This window comes from Archocentrus centrarchus, chromosome 2, assembly GCF_007364275.1.
Source record: "Archocentrus centrarchus isolate MPI-CPG fArcCen1 chromosome 2, fArcCen1, whole genome shotgun sequence".
In the NCBI taxonomy this organism is placed as follows: Eukaryota; Metazoa; Chordata; class Actinopteri; order Cichliformes; family Cichlidae; genus Archocentrus; species Archocentrus centrarchus.
This window is the reverse complement of record NC_044347.1, coordinates 275217-292843: the sequence shown is the minus strand read 5'-3', so window position 1 is coordinate 292843 and position 17627 is coordinate 275217. Positions and strand designations below refer to the sequence as shown.

Genomic DNA, 17627 nt, shown 5'->3' with positions numbered 1-17627 from the left:
GCTTTCCTAAACTCTGACCTTTTGTCTCCTTCCTCCTCCTGCTGAGCCCAAAGCAGACTTTGGCTCCTCAGTTGATTCTCAGTGTCCCATCAAGAGAGGATTCAGACCCTGATTGGACATACTTTCACTCCTCAGTGAGTGTTACTCTTTTTTCACTGACATCTGCAGTATTACACAGCACAGACATGCTGTCACCACAGAGCAGCAGGAAAGCTGTACAGTACTTTTTTGTAGTATTCCCAGTACCGTATTTTCCGGAGTATAACTTTTTTTCATAGTTTGGCTGGGGGTGCGACCTATACTCCGGAGCGACGTATATGTGACATTTATAACACATGAACCAAAATACTCCAGCCACTTGACATCTCCGTGAACTGCAGCTTTAAGGCAGTCTTGCGTAACCTGTGGGCGCAGTGGATGATGGATGGAGAGCACAGCTTAACGGCAACTGGGAGAATGCGCCACCCAACTTTCCTGGAAGTCATTGGATGGATCAAGAAAACATGGGCTTCAGTGACAAACCATCCTGTTGGGATTTAGAAAGGCTGGAATAATTGGAACTGCAGCTGACGACGAGTCTGACTAACAGCGACACCAGAAGGGAAGCGGCCCTTGCTTCGTCTACGGAGTGTACGGAATTGTTTAGAAGTGACACCGAGGATGAAGAATTCCCGGATTGATGGTTTGGTTAACCTTGTTAGTATGTTCTTTATGCTATGGTTATCTGAATAACTTAATGTTACGTATACATACCGAACACCGTGTTCGTTGTGCGTCATGTAGCTGAATGTGCTACGTTTAGCTATAAGTAGGGTAACCGTGTTTTCGTCATGTTCTTTAATCATATTATTTTAATTGCCGTTCCAGATGGAATTCTGCTCTCGGTCTCGGATTCTATCACCCCCCCCCCCCCCCCCCCCCCCCCCCCCCACCCTCCCCCCCCCCCCCCCCCCCCCCCCCCCCCCCCCCCCCCCCCCCCCCCCCCCTCCCCCCCCCCCCCCCCCCCCCCCCCCCCCCCCCCCCCCCCCCCCCCCCCCCCCCCCCCCCCCCCCCCCTCCCCCCAAAAAAAGTGGCCTTATAGTTCAGTGAGACCTCTAATGTTTTTTTCTTCTTTATTATGCATTTTTTGGCTGGTGCGACCTATACTCCGGAGCGACGTATAGTCCGAAAAATACGGTAATCCAGTTCTCTGTCCATCCGTGAGGAACCAGAATTGATCCTTTCTAAAGGAGTATGGCAGGACTTTACCAGCATGTAGTGGTCAGTGCTGTGAGCAGACTTCCTGTCCACATAGCCTCCTTCCTGCTTCCTGAAGGAGCAGTGTTGGGGATGAAACTAATTACTGACCCCAGTCTGATGTTTGAGCAGGAAGTCCAGAAGATCATTTAAATATCATCAGGAGTTACAAACAAGGAAGTTCTGCATCCTGCAGAATTTCTTACTGATGGTCCTTATTGGGACCATCCATCATATAAATATCTGAACCTCAGTGGGCCTGTCTGCATCTGTCTCAGCAGACTGTGGATGATCATCACCATCCTGTAAGGGTTCCTAGCTGAAGCTGAACTACCTCTGATCAGCTTCTCTGGAACAGGAGAGTCAGAGTTTGTTAAACCTGCTTTCTGGAACAAGCCCAGCTTCAGTGATCCTGATGACCGAGGGCCAAGCAGGAGGTTCCACCTGAGGAAATGATGTCAGCCTGTTGTTTTTCCAGATCGATTAGATTCCTCCTGTTCGCTTTCCCAGAGCTGCTCTGCATGTTTCTAGTCTTCCTCGTGGAGTTTTGCAGATTTCTTTGTGTTCCTGCTTTGTTTCCTCATGAATGACCTTTAGTTTGTGTTTCTGCTCCTCAGGCTTTGTTCCCCTCTCTAACTGACCTCCTGTGCATGACCTCCATCCTGGAGATAAAGCTTTAGAGTTTTTCTGAGTCATACCAACACTTTCACATTCCAGAGTAAAAGTCATCTCTGCTGCTGATTGTTTCCACCTGTGTAATTGGCCCTCTGTGGATTTACACTCCCATGAGTTTTCCTCGTCTTTGTCTCCTCTACTTCCACTTTCTGCAGTTTTTCCTGTTGACTTTGTTTTTCAGATTTTATTAAAGGCTCCTCTCAGCTCATATTCTGAGTATCTTGGTCTGTGTTTCAATCCTTTGGACAAATGTGACCCATCATTGAGACTCAGGGTGCTCTGACTTTTTTGTACTCCTTGTTGTCTGTTGGTTGGATGTTTTTCAAACAGAATTCAAACTGCTCAGAAGGGGTACTTGCATATTTAATGTAAGGCAGTTATTACAAGGCTCTGGTTATAAAATAATAAACCAGCTTGAAGTTTGCAGCCAGCAGGAAAAAATCAGGACTACAGTTGAGTCTGTATTTCTTCATGATGCTCATCATATAAACACAAAGACTTTTCACGCTCTGACCATCTGAACTCTGACCTCTGAGGGATCTTCCATGATGCCGTTTCCACAGATCTGATTGGTCAGTAGGCAGTGGTTTTGTACCTGCTGATCTCTAATCTGCCAGTGAGACCTAGAAAACCAAAGGGACAGATCAGCTCAGTGAGACAGAATCAGACTGTAGGACTGATGAGAGGAAAATCAGACATCTGAAAGATCTCTGAGGCGTTTCCTCATCTCCATCTTCCAGCTGCAGAAGCTAAAGTTATTCATTAAACAATGAATAATGAAATTAACATATGAACACTGAGGTTTAACAGATCTGTTATTCCTAACAACTGTCCCAGTTCAGTCTCTGCAAAGCACATGAGGCTGCTCTCCCTGGATTTTCCCCTGCAGCCCTGTTAGCACTGATATCTCATACGTTTCCCATGGTAACAGCCAGTAAACATGGTGTATTTCTCCGTCTTTTCTTCTGACACTTGAGCCCAGTTCTGCACCCTCTCTGTTTCCTCCTGATCTCAGTGTGGAGTAGTCCAGTGTGGCTGAGGGCTAACAGCTGGTCCGTGTGCAAAGAGCCATGGCTGAAAGAGTCTTCCAAAGCAGATTCAAAAAGTACATAAAGTGACAAAAAGTAGTGCAAAGTAAAAAAAAACTGGAAGCCCTTGTTACGTAGTCGCAAAGTTAAAAAGTCACATAGTTACAAAGTTATGTTGTTTCAAGGGCTTTGAGAATAGAAGAGGGAAAGTAGGAAAACAGAAGACAGAGCTGCTGACACGCACATGGTGCCATTTTTTCTCTATCCGCCCAGCCTGCAGATAACTGAAGAACCTCTGGAACACAAGTAACAACATAAATATAACTGTAATTTGATTACTGAAATGTAATGTGATTACTTTGGAACACCCTATACTGGTTATAGTCTCTGTCACTCTTTGTGTTTCTGCTGTATTGATCGTTTCTATCAGACATTAAAGACTCATTTTCACTTCGTTCTTTCTGCTTTCAAGCCTCTGAATTTGGTTCTTTATTGTTTCAGATATTTTTCTCTGTTGAATTAACTGTGTAAAGACTGGATTTAATCACTGATCACTAATCATCATGTTTTCAGACTGGAGCTCAGCATGGATCTGGACTCTGTCGGTAAGATTGTCTCTCCTGTTCAGGAAGAAATAAAACCTGCTGAGCTCAGATTAGACTGCATGTGAGGAGGTGACAGCTCAGTCATGTGGAGCAGAATAGAAATAGACTACAGTCTGTTCTATGCTCTGATCATGAAAGTAACTTCAGCCTAAAGGAAACACTGTTAAACTGTCCACATGAGTTCAGTGACATGATTTTAATGACCTGATATTCATGCCATCCTGTCAGGCAGCACTCAAGGACCTGCACATCTGAACATGTCATTTATTTTAGACTAAAACATCTTCACTACAAACAGCTCATATTTATGTATATATTTACACACAGTACATAAAGAGTTAGAACTGAATTTAGTTTGGCCATTGTGCTTATAATCATACACAGGCAGACTGAGCAGTGGAACAGACTTGATGAAACTCACACGGAGCTTTATGTTCACCACTGTTTACAGTTGTTTCACTTCCTGTTTGTCAGAGAGTTTCAGTGAAATCCGTTCCGCGGGTCTGCGAGCTGCTATGAAGCTCCAGGCTCTGCAGAGACTCTGTCACAGTGAGTACTAACAAACTGAACTCATGTTTACAGGAGCATCAACAAACCTGCTTTTACATAGAGGCAGATATCACATCTAGCCAGGACCTGTGACCTCTGACCTCTACACATGTTCAAACACTAAAATGACCTCAGCATGTTTATTTCCAGTGAACGTCGTGTTTGTTCGACACATCACAACTGCTCTTCGCTCGGTGGGCGGAGTTCAACAGGACATCACGATGAGCAAAGAGGAAATGATGCGTGCTCTGAACAGGATGTTCCACAGCGTGTCAGAGGAACTGCAAGGTCATGTGACTGCGGCCGCTCTCGAGGAGACATGCAGTCTGATGTTCAGGCTGTTCGACCCGTCAGTGTAGTAGTCATAGTACTCACAGCACACACAGTACTGCATACAGTCAAAGTAACAATCTGTGTGTGTGTGTCTGTGTGTGTGTGTGTGTGTGTGTGTTGCAGCAGTCAGTCTGGGGGAGTTTCAGCTCGCTCTCTTCAAACCGCTCTGATTGCTCTGTCGTCAGATAACTTGCTGCTGAAGTACAGAGGTGAGGAAAACTCATCAATAAATACGCACCACAGATCAATACACTGATTGCAGATCAATGAATGTATCACAGATTAAATCGATCAATTAAAGTGAACGTGGAAAATGTCCCATCAGGTTCAACAGTAAAGACACCAGGATAGATCCAGTCCTACCTAAATTATGACTCTCTGATGATTTCAATTCAAAACTCAGAGGGACCCAAAAGACGGCCCTGAGGAACCCAGATCTACAACTTTAAACTGGTTTCACTCTTTTAATCTGAGGATTTAAGAATGTTAAAAGTTTTATGTCCATTCTTCATAAATGAGAAGAAACAGAATAGGTCAGCACAGTTTTTGTAATCTATAAGAAAACACTGATATGAAACATGTCTTGCTTAACGGATTAAATTTAAAATCCGATACATTACCAGTCAAAAGTTTGGACACACCGCCCTTCAGATTAAAGCTCAGGTGTTTCCAGGTCTGCTGCAGGTCTCAGTGAGCCCTGCAGGTTCCATCAGCAGGTCCGGACTCAGGTGTTTGCTGCAGGACCTCAGCCAGGTAAACACAGCTCACACTATATTTCCCAGCATGCCTTTCTGGTGCTGCTCTCTCTAACGTGTGTTTTCAGGTTCCCTGCGGCGGTTCAGGAGGAAGTTGTGTTGGCGATGTGGAGGCTGCGGTGCGGTCGTGTTTTAATAGGGTGAGAACACAAACACACACCTGGCTGCACATGAATGGTGTTGTCATGGTAACATGCTGTCTGTGTTTATAGGTGTTGACCCCAACGATGAGCGAACACCATGTGTTGTCATGGCTGCAGAGTGAGCCACGCCTGTTGCTGTGGTTACCCACTCTGTACCGGCTGTCTGCCAGTCAGAGCGTCACACACAATGTTCGCTGCCACACCTGTAAGACCCGCCCCTTCTCTGGGCTCAGGTGAGGTTAAACTTTAGACAGGAAACCAGGGAAAAACGTCCATGTGTGTGATGTTGATTTACTTGTGCTTTCAGGTATCGATGTTTGAAGTGTGTGAACATCCATGTGTGTCAGAGCTGCTTCCTGACCGACCGCCAGACCAGGAAACACAAAACCCATCATCCAGTGCGTGAGTTCTGCACACAGGTAAGAACACAGGAGGAACAGGTAACAGAATGAACAAGTGACAGCAAGCACAGGTGCACATGAACAGGTAAACCTCATAAAGGAAGTAAACACCTGTTCAGTGTTCATTCTTTACCAGCCCACCTGGCGAGAGTCTCTGACCTCATTAGTGCACAGTGCTCGTCACACCTTGCTGCCACGGCGATACACTCAGAGAGAAGTTAATAGGAGGGTCCTAATGTGGGCGGAGCCAGGAGAGACTGAGTACAGGTATGGAAATAACTTTTTAAAAATACAATCCCCTCATTTGGTATCTTTCTATATTCATGTTTCTATACTCCTCAGAGCCCCGCCCCCCTCTGATGCTCCAACTCGATTGGCTGACTCAACTCCCAGTCCCTCCTCTGACAGGCATGTTTCCCATAATCCTTCAGAGCCTCATACACCTCCTCGCTGCTCTTCTTCATGTAAATCTCTGCAGACGGATGAGGACACGCCAAGTCAACAGGTGACCTTTAATGACCTCACTGTGACATCATTAAAGGAAAGAAAGTGATGTCATGTGACTGTGTGTGTGTTTGGTACTCAAGGCGGTGGCACTGCTGGCAGACGTGAGGAACCTGCAGAGGGACCGATGGTGAGAACAAACAGATTGTTTTACCAGCCTTATGTTGTTTGTTTACTTTGTTTATATTAATGGTTTTTATTCATTAGTTGTTTTTTCTGTTACCTTTGTTAGTTATGTCTGCTTCTGACTGGATTTTATACTTTGTTTTATTTGTCCCTTCTTTTCTTTGTTTTTACTTGTTTGCTTATCTTGGTGTTTCTTATTTATTAGTTTTCTAGTTTGCATTGTTTTGTGTTTCTTTTTGTTTGTTTGTTTTTTGCCCATCAGGCTGTTGGAGCAGGAGCTGCAGGCATTTCGGCTCACCGTCCAATCGGAGCAGGGAGTCCTGGAGGACAGGTGCTCTGAGATGGAAGTTACCATGGAAACACTGAGGCAGCACAACGCTCATCTGCAGGAACTGCTCACGCAGGTGAGCGGAGCTCTGTGATTGGCTGGTGGCTGCTGAGGTGCATCCTGATAGTTGTATTTGAACATTGTGTTCTTCAGGCCATGAGCAAGGCTCAACAACATGCCAGCAACATGCCACACAACACGGAGAACACGGAGAGAGGAAGCATCACGCCAGCCTCTGATGCCCCAACAACCACAGAAGAAGACGAGGGGGATGAGGAGGAGGAAAAGGAGGAGATGAAGATAGAGGATGCTCCATCTCCCATAATCCAACAGGGCTCACCTCACTCATATGATGTAGACTCTGAGGAGGAATCTGCTGCTGACTTGCTTCCACTTCACCCAATAGAACAGCATGGCCCTGAGGAGGCGGGGCCACAAGGAGAACGCAGCTATCTGTCTGAAGAAGAGGAGGATGATGGGACGTGTAGTCCAGAGAAGCTGCTACAGGAGACCATAGAAGGACTGAAGGCTGCACTGGAGATGCACAGGTGGACTCACACAGGTGAGACTTGTGAAGATAGTTTTCTCCAATGTAACAGAGGCCACAACAATAAACAGAAAGGAGCACATGAGATTAGACCCACCTGTCAGGTGACCACACACCTATCCAGTGAACCTTCACCTGTTGGAGGCCAAACAATTCAAAAGTTCGACCAAACAAGACACCGGGCCTATTCCAGGAAGCATCTTCAATAAACTCTGAGTTTAAAAACAGACTCTGAGTTTCCTGTTCCTGAACCGCTGATCAGACTTAGTTCAATCAGCTCTGAGTATGATCACCCTGATTTAGCACGTGTGTGAGTAAGGAAAGAAAGCCATCATCAATGGAGCTCTGATACCAGGATTCACCATGGCAATGGGTAAATAAAGGGCGGAGCCTCCACTGTAATCCGATGATGGAGGATCGCACGTGTCAGTGTGGAGCATGACGAGTCACTTTAATCAGCCTGACCCACTCTGACATCACCACAGACAGAATAAAAGTTTGTTATCAAATATATCATTTCTTTATAATATCTGCTGTCATCATTTACACAACTTGAATCTCCATCAGATGAAGCTGAATCCTAATTTTACATTTATAAAATCTAATTATTGAGCCTGATGGACAAACTGCAGGAGACAGAAAGTGAAGATAAAAATGTGGAGAAACAGCTCAGACTGAGTTTACTGACCGACCTGTGTTAGAGACTGAGACAGCAGCAGACCCCGGGGGAGCTGACCTCAGGTCAGTTTGTCACATAATAAAAACCGTTGTTGCTGCAGTTATGACAGTTCAGTTTATGGCCATTTAATTGTTTAAATAATCATACAGTAAAAATGGAATCTATTGATGGAATAGCACCCTCACTTTTAATGGAGAATTCATGTGGACTCGGACACGGTTTGCTGATCCTCAGTGGAAAATATGTGGAGATTCATACTCTGAATTTCAGACATCATAACTTTCAAAATGTTGATTTCAGTCACTTTAAATCCATTTAGTTCAGTTTTCAAGTCTTAGAATCATTTCAGCCTCATCTTCACTCAAACAATCATCATCTCCAGGATCCAGACATTTTTCCATCAGTGAGCTTTTCCAACACAACCAATGATCGATCACTGATCAGTGTGTTCTGTGTCCAAAGCTTCATCCAGATCAGTGTGATGTAACAGTGATGCTACAGTAAATGTTTCAGAGGAACTGACTGACAGTCTGACAGCTGCAGCTGCCTCATTATAAATGTGTGACATCATCGCCGTCTCCGTCCTTACAGCCTGTTGACGAGTGAACGACTGTAAAGGCTTCATGTTACAAAATAACAAACTAACGTCTAACTGGGATTTCAGAGCTCGTAGAAACATAAATGTCTGCAGATGAATTCACTCCTCTGACGCTCTGACAGCCACTTTATGAAGGAGGAAATGAATAGGAGTGTCAGACAGAGTTGTATTTAAACCTGCTTCCTGTAATAGGCCCACCATCTGTGAAAACCAGGAAGTATCACATACTGTTCAGGTGTAATCTGCATGGTTGGTGACTTTGAATAGCTTGAATCTGGACTCTCAGAACAGGTGTACATAGACTAAGATCATCTGCCTCCATCTCACCTTATCCCAGCATTCTCCTCTATCACTCCAACCCTCTGCATGTCCTCCTTCATCCATGAACCTCCTCTGAGGTCTTACTCTTTTCCTCCTGCTTGGCTTCTTCGAGATCTGTAGCATCCTTTGTGCAGTTTATCCACAATCGCTTCTCTGCACACGTCCACCCTAACTTTGAGCTGTCCCTCTGATACACTCATTTCTAATCCTGTCCATCATTACCTTGGCCTCTAGTAACACTGTGAGGAATTTTGGAGTCATTTTTGAGCAGGATATGTCCTTCTAAAATTACAAACAGGTGGCTGATTCTGGTCGGGCTGTCGAATGTTCGTCCTCACCGTGTGAACAATGCTCAATCATTGTCATCGTTGTGTGTGTCCAGGTGAGCGGACGAGGGCGGGACTTCTGCTGGCTGCAGAGCAGGTGGGAGACTCGATGCTCCACCTGGTGGCCGCTGTGAGAACAAACTGACCAGATGACATTATCCAGCTTAGAAAATTTTATTTAAACATTAAATAAATTCAGATACAAAAAGTATCAAAGTTCACCTGCAGAAAATGTACCAGGTGTGTTGTTATGGAGGCATACAGCTGCCAGGATCTTTGTCAAATCATCAAGTCTCATTTTCATGTTTCTGTAACAATTTATGAAGAAATTTAAATAAATATAATTGTGTTTCATAACATTTTCTCATTTTTATAGTTTTTTTTGCCCATAATAAATAAAATCCATTTATCAATTTTACTCAGACATTTCTCATCATAATAAAACTTAAAGTAAACTTAAATTTAAAATTAAAAATAACAAAAGCTACACAATATTCAAAATTTTAAAAAATTAAAATGTGACATTAAACTTCATAAATAGATTTTTACATTTTAATTATCAGGTTTGAAAACATCATTTTGGCCAAAAGAAACTCAGCTTTTAAGAGATGTTAGCTCACACCTGGACAGGTGAGCAACAGGTGAGTCAAGATACAAATGCAGTAAAAATGATAAATGGATTCAGAGTTTTAATTTATGAGTCATTACAATATTGGCACCAGCAGGCCTCCATACGGCCTCATTTATAAACTGCTACATTATTCACCAATAACTGATCAATACCCTCATCAATAACCTCACGATAACCAGCTCAATCAGGTTTTATGAAAAACAAGTCTTTTATTTTGAAAATCTGACAGGTGTCTACCTTGCTATCTCCGTGGCCTGCGGCCCCTCCCCCGGCGAGATGACAGCAGGGGGGCGTGACCCGCAGAGTCCGGGAGTTTCCTGCCAGGTCCAGCCCGGCGCAGTGCCTCCCTCCTGGGTGGAGGGGGCGTGGCCTGAGCTCTTGTTCGTCTCTGGGAGGATGGGGGGCGTGTCCTCTCCCTTCTAACATCCCTTCGGCTCTCTGTCTGGCCATCAAGGGGCGGAGCCTGAGACGTGTCAGTCTGAGCAGAGTCCCTGGTGAGTGTGCTCAGGAGGAAGTTGCTGCTGTGACCTTTGACCTCTATGGGCGGTTTGTCAGTGTTCAGGTCTGGGCTCAGACTCCTGAACAACTGACGAACACAGGTGGTGGTGGGCCAGAGGGGGAGGAGCTTCTGTGCCACAGGAAGCCTCTGGGTGGGTTCTTAAGGACACGGTTGGAGGTGGGGTCATAGAACTTGACAGGAAGCCGCTTGTATTTGACCTTCAACCCCTGCTGGTCCAGCGGACGCCGTTTCTTCCTGCAATGTTTCTGGGCAGAGCCTGCCGTGGGCAAGCAGGTGGGGGTGGGGCCTGATGGAGAGGAGAGCAGGTAGACCAGTGAGGTGCCTGGCTGCACAGGTGTGATAATGCTGGAGTAGGATGAGGGGAGAGAACGCCATGTCTGCGCATCAGGTGTCCTCTCAGCTGCCTCCTGATTGGCTTCTGGGTTGCCGGTGGGCTGGGCTTCTGGAGATAGCTGATGAACAGCAGGAATGACCAATCGGACGGTCTGAGTGCTGTGACTGACCTTCACCACCTGCAGGCACAGAGGAGGTGAGATGTGTGTCTTCAACAGGAAATGAGAACAGTCTGAGTCACATGACTCACCTGACACCTGGATGCCAGCCTGAAGCCCCGCCTCCTGCCCCTCCTCCTCCTCACGTACAGAGAGTCAGCCTCATTCTGCTCCATCAAGGGCAGCACACCTGCATCTGGCTCCACCGCCTCAGGGACAGCATGCTCCTTCTTCTTCTGGCTCCGCCTACCATACCTGAGTTTGATGACATCACCAGAGTCAGACATGTTTATGAGGAGAAACCTGTGGGTGTGGCTTATGGTGACATTCATGGAAATTTGAAACTGCTGGCTAAGGCTAATCGTAGATTTGGTAAGATGGTTATTCACGTCGGCAGTAATGACACCCGGTTACGCCAATCGGAGGTCACTAAAATTAATATTGACTCGGTGTGTAACTTTGCAAAAACAATGTTGGACTTTTGGAGTTTTCTCTGGGCCCCTCCCCAATTGTGCTTATAGCTGACCTTGAGGTTGCAGTTGCAGTGCTTTGTGTAGCTCCAAAAAACGAAATATGGATCTGCTCCCCACGCGAGTGAATCAGCTGCTGGTGAACGGTGGATGCTCGGTGTGATTTGATCGCCGTCACACCGTTCCAGGTCAAATTTATATTTTTTCTGCACACTTTAGAAAACGCCTCTTGATTGTTCCCCATGACCAGCTTAAGCCAGTCTTTGCCGGGTCATCGAGCCAAAGTTGTGAAAACTTACATTTTCATATGACGAGGCGCAAAATGATTCCGCGCATGCACACAGCAGATCGGACAGCAGAACCAATCGAGTCTACGTCAGCTCAGGTCCTGCTGAGTAGTTATATTTCTATACAGATTTTATAGTTAAACGAACTTAAAACAAAAAGTCTGCATCAATGGAAAAGTCAAAATATATTGAAGGGGTGATGAAAAAATTACTACTAAGTCAAATTCTGTTTACTACGTTTTAATAGCCTTAATTTGAGCTCATTTAATTTACTACCTTTTACTACCCCACAGAAACCCTGTTTTTTGCATTCGCGCAATATTTCTAAAATTAGAAACATCCTTTCTCAGACTGATGCTGAAAAGCTAATCCATGCATTTATTACTTCTAGGCTGGACTATTGTAATTCATTATTATCAGGCTGTCCTAAAAGCTCCCTGAAAAGCCTTCAGCTGATCCAAAATGCTGCAGCTAGAGTACTGACAGGGACTAGAAAGAGAGAGCAGATTTCTCCCATATTGGCTTCTCTTCATTGGCTCCCTGTTAAATCTAGAATAGAATTTAAAATTCTTCTCCTCACCTACAAGGTCTTGAATAATCAGGCCCCATCTTATCTCAGTGACCTTATAGTACGGTATGACTGCCCATCTCTTTACCACAAGGAGATCAAGGACTTCAAAGTGTGGTGTGAAGATCATTATCTGATTTTGAACATTGAAAAAACGAAAAAGAAATGATATTTGATCCTAGAGGAATATGTGAACACGATCCTGTTGTAATCAATGGATGTACAGTAGAACAAGTCAGCTCATATAAATACTTGGGCATCTACATGGACACATTTTTTAGATGGGAAGAACTTGTTGACTTCTTATGTGGAAAACTGGCACAACTGGGTATGTTTTATCATGCAGTGCTGGAAAGCTTGATCAGATATGGGATGGCAGTTTGGTACGGCTCACTTACAGTAAAGGCAAAATCAAGAATCAAGAAACTTGTAAAAATTGCCATGTAAATTGTTGGAAATAAGTATCAGTCTCTCCAATCAAAGTATGAAACAATTGTTGTACAGCAGGCTTACAGGATTATTAAGGATTCTTCCCATACCCTCTATACAGAATATGAGCTTTTACCTTCAGGAAGACGTTACAGAGCAAGTAGCTGTAAAACAAACCGCTATAAGCACTCATTCCCCCCAACATCTATAGGATTATTGAACAAAGACTCAGCACTGTTTAAAAGGCCCAAATTTGAAAGACCTCATAGTCCCATATCACCCCAATAGAGCACTTCGCTCTCAGACTGCTGGCTTACTTGTGGTTCCTAGGATACTTAAGAGTAGAATGGGAGGCAGAGCCTTCAGCTTTCAGGCCCCTCTTCTGTGGAACCAGCTCCCAGCTTGGATTCAGGAGACAGACACCCTCTCTATTTTTTAGATTAGGCTTAAAACTTTCCTTTATGATCAAGCTTATAGTTAGGGCTGGATCAGGTGACCCTGAACCATCCCTTAGTTATGCTGCTATAGGCCTAGGCTGCTGGGGGGTTCCTATGTTTCTTTTCACTCACCTTATTTACTTTGTTACTACACTACTACACTATACTACACTCTGTATTTAATCATTAATTATTATTAATCTCTGTCTCTCTTCCACAGCATGTCTTTTGTCCTGCCCCCCCCTCAGCAGATGACCCCCCCTCCCTGAGCCTGGTTCTGCTGCAGGTTTCTTCCTGTTTAAAGGGAGTTTTTCCTTCCCACTGTCACCAAGTGCTGCTCATAGGGGGTCGTTTTGACTGTTGGGTTTTCTCTGTATTATTGTAGGGTCTTTACCCACAATACAAAGCGCCTTGAGGCGACTGTTGTGATTTGGTGCTATAAAATTGAATTTAATTGAATTGAGTCACTCTCTAACACAGTCCAGCTTGAGGGCTATGACGAATGATTGGAGATTAATGTGTCGTAGAGATCTCTCTTTCCAGTGACAGCAAACCACAAGGCTCAGGTCAGTATGCCCCAAATCAGGTTTAACCTCAGAGTAGCAGCTGGCGACTGTTTGTTGTGATTTGGCAGTATATAAATAAAATTGAATTCAATTGAATTGGCCTGAACTGTGAACAGGAAGTACCAGGTCACGTTTGAATCACCTGGAGAACTCAAACCTGGGGAATGACTTCAGCTGACGACGTCCCCACAGGAACAGGAAACCTAACATGGCTGACATAGTTCTCAGTTCGTCCATCTTATTTTCCACTTACTTGAAGAGAAGGTGGACGAACTGAGAATCAGAACTAGAACTCAGATAAGGGAGCGTTGTGCTCTTATTTTGGGGGGAACATGGCTCTCAGACTCGGCTCTCCAGCTTCAGCACGGAAACGGCACATCAACCTCAGGGAAGATACTCAAAGGTGCAGCAGGTAACCTCAGCTAACTTCCTGTTTTGTGTGGATTAACGCTGACTCTAACCCTACCCTCCGAGCTCTCGCTTACCTGGCGAGGGACTCTGTGTCGAAGTAGCAGATGAAGCGCCCGCGCCTGAACTGCCTCACCAGCCTCTCCACCTTCTCCTCGTCCTCCTGCTCGATCTGAGTCCAGGTCTTCCCCCTGAAGGATTCTGGGATACGCTCTGGGGCCGGCCGTACCTCCTCAATGGGCAGGGCCCAGAACCCGTCCTCCACTACGTCACCGGGCCCGTGGAGGGCAGAGTCCAACTGGTGTGAGTACAGTTGGTCTTCCACGTCCACCTGCGTATCCATCAGACGGCCGAGGTCCCGCCCCTCCGTCCGACTCACCTGCACGGGTGTGTCTCTGAGAGTCCGCGCTCGCTGGAAGACCACCTGGAAGGCGACATCAGTGATCAGTATCAGCCCCCTTTAGGACCCGCCCACCCGTCCCCCAGGTACCTGCACAGGTGAGTCCCATTCTTCACTCTGTGTTTCCATGGAGACAGAAATACTGAGCCGGAAGCTGTCAGTCTCATCCTGGCAGGAAGTGACGCCATGACAATACTTCTGGATCACCTGAGAGTGGAAGACATAAAGCTGGTTTACAGGAAGTCCATCTGAGCGCCATCAGCGTGCTGCAACAGAAACAAACCTCCTCGATGGTCCGGTCCAGCGGGTCCGTGTGGTCCGAGGAGAACGCCTCCTCCCTGTGGGCCTCCCTCCTCTCCCTCTGCCAGGCGATCCAGGGCTTCTGACAACCATCAAGGCTGGGCCGGAGGTCTGTGAGGGTCAGGTGGGGCCGGCGGTTGGGGCCTGGACCTCTGGGGGGCTGCGAGGAGGACGAGGAGTCGCTGGTTTTCCTCCTGTTAGTCTTTCTGTGGGCTTTCCTGTGGACAGGGGGTGGAGCCTGAGACTGAGAGTGTGGGTCCTCAGACTGTGTGGGTAGGGCTCTGCGGTGAGCGGCATGTGTGTGGTCAGTGACCCCTCCCTTCTGCTCTCTTATTGGTGCAGACAGCCTCTCCTGACCTGCCCTCTCTCCCAATTGGCTGCGGGCAGCATCGTCTTCCAGTCGACTGGCTGGCTGACAGGACGCATCATCAGAGCTCGGCAGGTGTTCCTGGGTACCGCGACACTGGCTGTCGTTGTCAGAGAAACGTTCATCAAGCTCCGCCCTCGGCAGCAGGGGGGCAGACACTGATGGGAGGTCAGTGTGGGAGGGTCTGAAGGGGGCAAACAAAGCAGCCACAGTAAAAATGTTTTGTAATGTGTGTAAAGAGTGAAAGTTCGATCAGTGAGGCAAACGTGGGAAGAAGCATTACAGTCAAGTCAAGTCAAGTTTATTTATAAAGCACATTTAAAACAACAACGTTGACCAAAGTGCTGTACAAGAACTATAACCCCAAGGACTATACTAAATAATAAATAAATAAATAAAATATATAGATAATAATACATAAATAAATAAAAATAAATAAAATAAAGACATTAAAGACAATAAATAACATAAAACAACTAAAAACATTTAAAACAAATACCATAAAATACCATGAAGCAATCGTCTAAAAGGAGGTGGTAGTACTGCAGTCAAATGCCAAGGAAAAAAATGTGTTTTTAATAAAGATTTAAATGTGTGTATCGTCTGAGCTGGTGCGGATATGGAGAGGTAGATTATCCATAGCTTTGGTGCAGAAACTGGAATGTGTTAATAAGAATAAGTGTGAGGCAGAGTAAACTGATGGGGTGGTCAGTTGTGTACGTGCAGAGAAATAAGAGTCAATCTGTGGAGGTACTTTATTGAAACTCTGTTTTTAAAGATAGAGACTGATTACAGTTATAATCAATAAGTTCACTGCTGCACAATGACAATAAAGGATATCCTGATTCTGATACATGGTGAAGTGTCTGGAGGAAAACCACGAATGATACATCAGGTAAACCAAATGAGCTCTTGATGAACACAGAAGACCTAACCCCTGACCCTCTGCTCACATCTGCAGCACTCTTCACCGAGCAGCGCCGGTTTGAGCGAGGGGTCGAAGAGGCCCTCTGGGGTCATTGTACTGTCAGACGTGTGTTTGTTGGGTTACCTGGGGTCGTCGTAGCGATGCGGGTGGTGCTGCAGGACGTCCTGAAGAAAGCGCTTCCAGCAGTGTTAGTTTGGTTCTGCCGCTTGCTGAGGAGGCGGAGCCGGAGCCTCTGGAGGATGCCCTGACTGCATCCAGGTGTCTGAGACTGGACAAATGCTGAGACAGACACATGACCTCATTAGGCAGTCACATGAACTCAGGGCAGACTCAGGTGTACTTGTGAGATATGCACGTACCTGGTCCAGGTTCCTGTACAGGACTCTACAGTATCCACAGTAACCCTGTCTGCTGGGCTCAACCCTGGATGGACCAGGCTGAGGCTCCGCCCACTTCCTGTCACACACATGGCACATGTCACCACAGAGCTCACCTCTGTCAGTCTGAGGCTGAATAATGCTGGACAGGTAGACTCACCTGCTGGTAGGCTCCGCCTTCCTCTGATCATCTGACAGAAACAGAGTGAGTGAGACATTACCTGAGATGTTGTACGAGCGTGAGTGTGAGAGTGTATGTGTGTGTTTCACCTTCAGCAGAGGAGTCGGACATCCTGACTGGAGATCTGAAAAGACACACAGGTGAGACACACAGCCTGTCAGCACAGGCACAGGTAACATGTTTAACAACTCACCTGGACGACATGCAGTCAGTGGCCTCTCTGTCCAATCACAGTGCCCCATTCTGTAACCAATGGTAACCAGGTGAGTGTGTCCATGAGCCTGGACATACAAAACGGGGATTAGAACCAGGTAAACACAGGCCTCAATGCACGCCAATCATGTGACTGGAAGCCTCTGATTGGTCCAGGTAGCCCTGCATCATCCATTGCCCACTCAGCAGCCATGCTGGTGACACCTGTGGGAGGTTATTTATCCCCTCACAGACGCTCGGAGCTCAGTGACTGAGTGGGTGGGTGCAGTCTCAGTTGATGATGTCATGCTTCACAGGTGACCTCAGAACTGTGACCGTGATGGGAGGTTAAAGGTTGCAGACCCTGAAAATCCTCATTATGGGGAGTTCTGACCTGTCACCTTCCACCAACAGGACCGCCCCCTCAGCTTTACAGGTCAATCAGAACCCTCCCCCCTATCCACAGGTAACCAACAGCAGCCACATGTCTGACTGTAGCCCTGCCCCCTCACCGCTCCTCTGTCTGCATTTTACTACAACTGAATGAGCTGCTCCCATTGGCTGCTGCTCTCTGTAACTCACAGACCTCATCCTGAAAGGGGCAGGGCCAGCAGCGGTTTGATTCATATACATCTGCCCCATCAGCAGAGGTCAGAGGTTCTTCACGACCCGGTCACGGCAAGCTGGCAGGACGCAGCGCTCCTGGTCTCCTCAGGGTGAGGAAGACTTTGCCTCGCTGCAGGTCTGAGTACACTGTTGGACACGACCTGATTAAACACTGCTGTGAGGAGGAGGAAGGCCTGCTGCTCACAGGGAGGCCGCAGGTCATTGATTAATAATCAGTCAGCAGGACTGTGAAAAGTTCCGCCCACAGTCACACACTGAGGGTCGGGTTGGAAAGCTCTCTGTCCAAAGTGCTCT

At 46.3% G+C, this 17627-nt stretch overlaps 2 protein-coding genes across 2 annotated transcripts; one reads left to right on the top strand and one right to left on the bottom strand.

Annotated features, from left to right (window-relative positions):
- Positions 1 to 3525: 3525 nt before the first annotated feature.
- dytn (dystrotelin) lies at positions 3526 to 9320 on the top strand. Its single transcript, XM_030754858.1, is given in 15 exon segments — positions 3526 to 3544; positions 4019 to 4093; positions 4244 to 4442; positions 4550 to 4635; positions 5100 to 5203; positions 5206 to 5278; positions 5281 to 5321; positions 5394 to 5557; positions 5632 to 5743; positions 5862 to 5992; positions 6068 to 6230; positions 6313 to 6359; positions 6618 to 6759; positions 6837 to 7245; positions 9211 to 9320. Coding segments are annotated over 15 exon segments (1854 nt in total). The 3' UTR covers positions 9300 to 9320.
- Positions 9313 to 16718, bottom strand: zdbf2 (zinc finger, DBF-type containing 2). The gene is given in 11 exon segments (XM_030754846.1): positions 9313 to 10394; positions 10397 to 10817; positions 10889 to 11051; positions 14039 to 14385; positions 14452 to 14568; positions 14645 to 15212; positions 16080 to 16132; positions 16316 to 16412; positions 16494 to 16524; positions 16604 to 16638; positions 16708 to 16718. Coding segments are annotated over 11 exon segments (2211 nt in total). The 3' UTR covers positions 9313 to 10026.
- Positions 16719 to 17627: the final 909 nt, after the last annotated feature.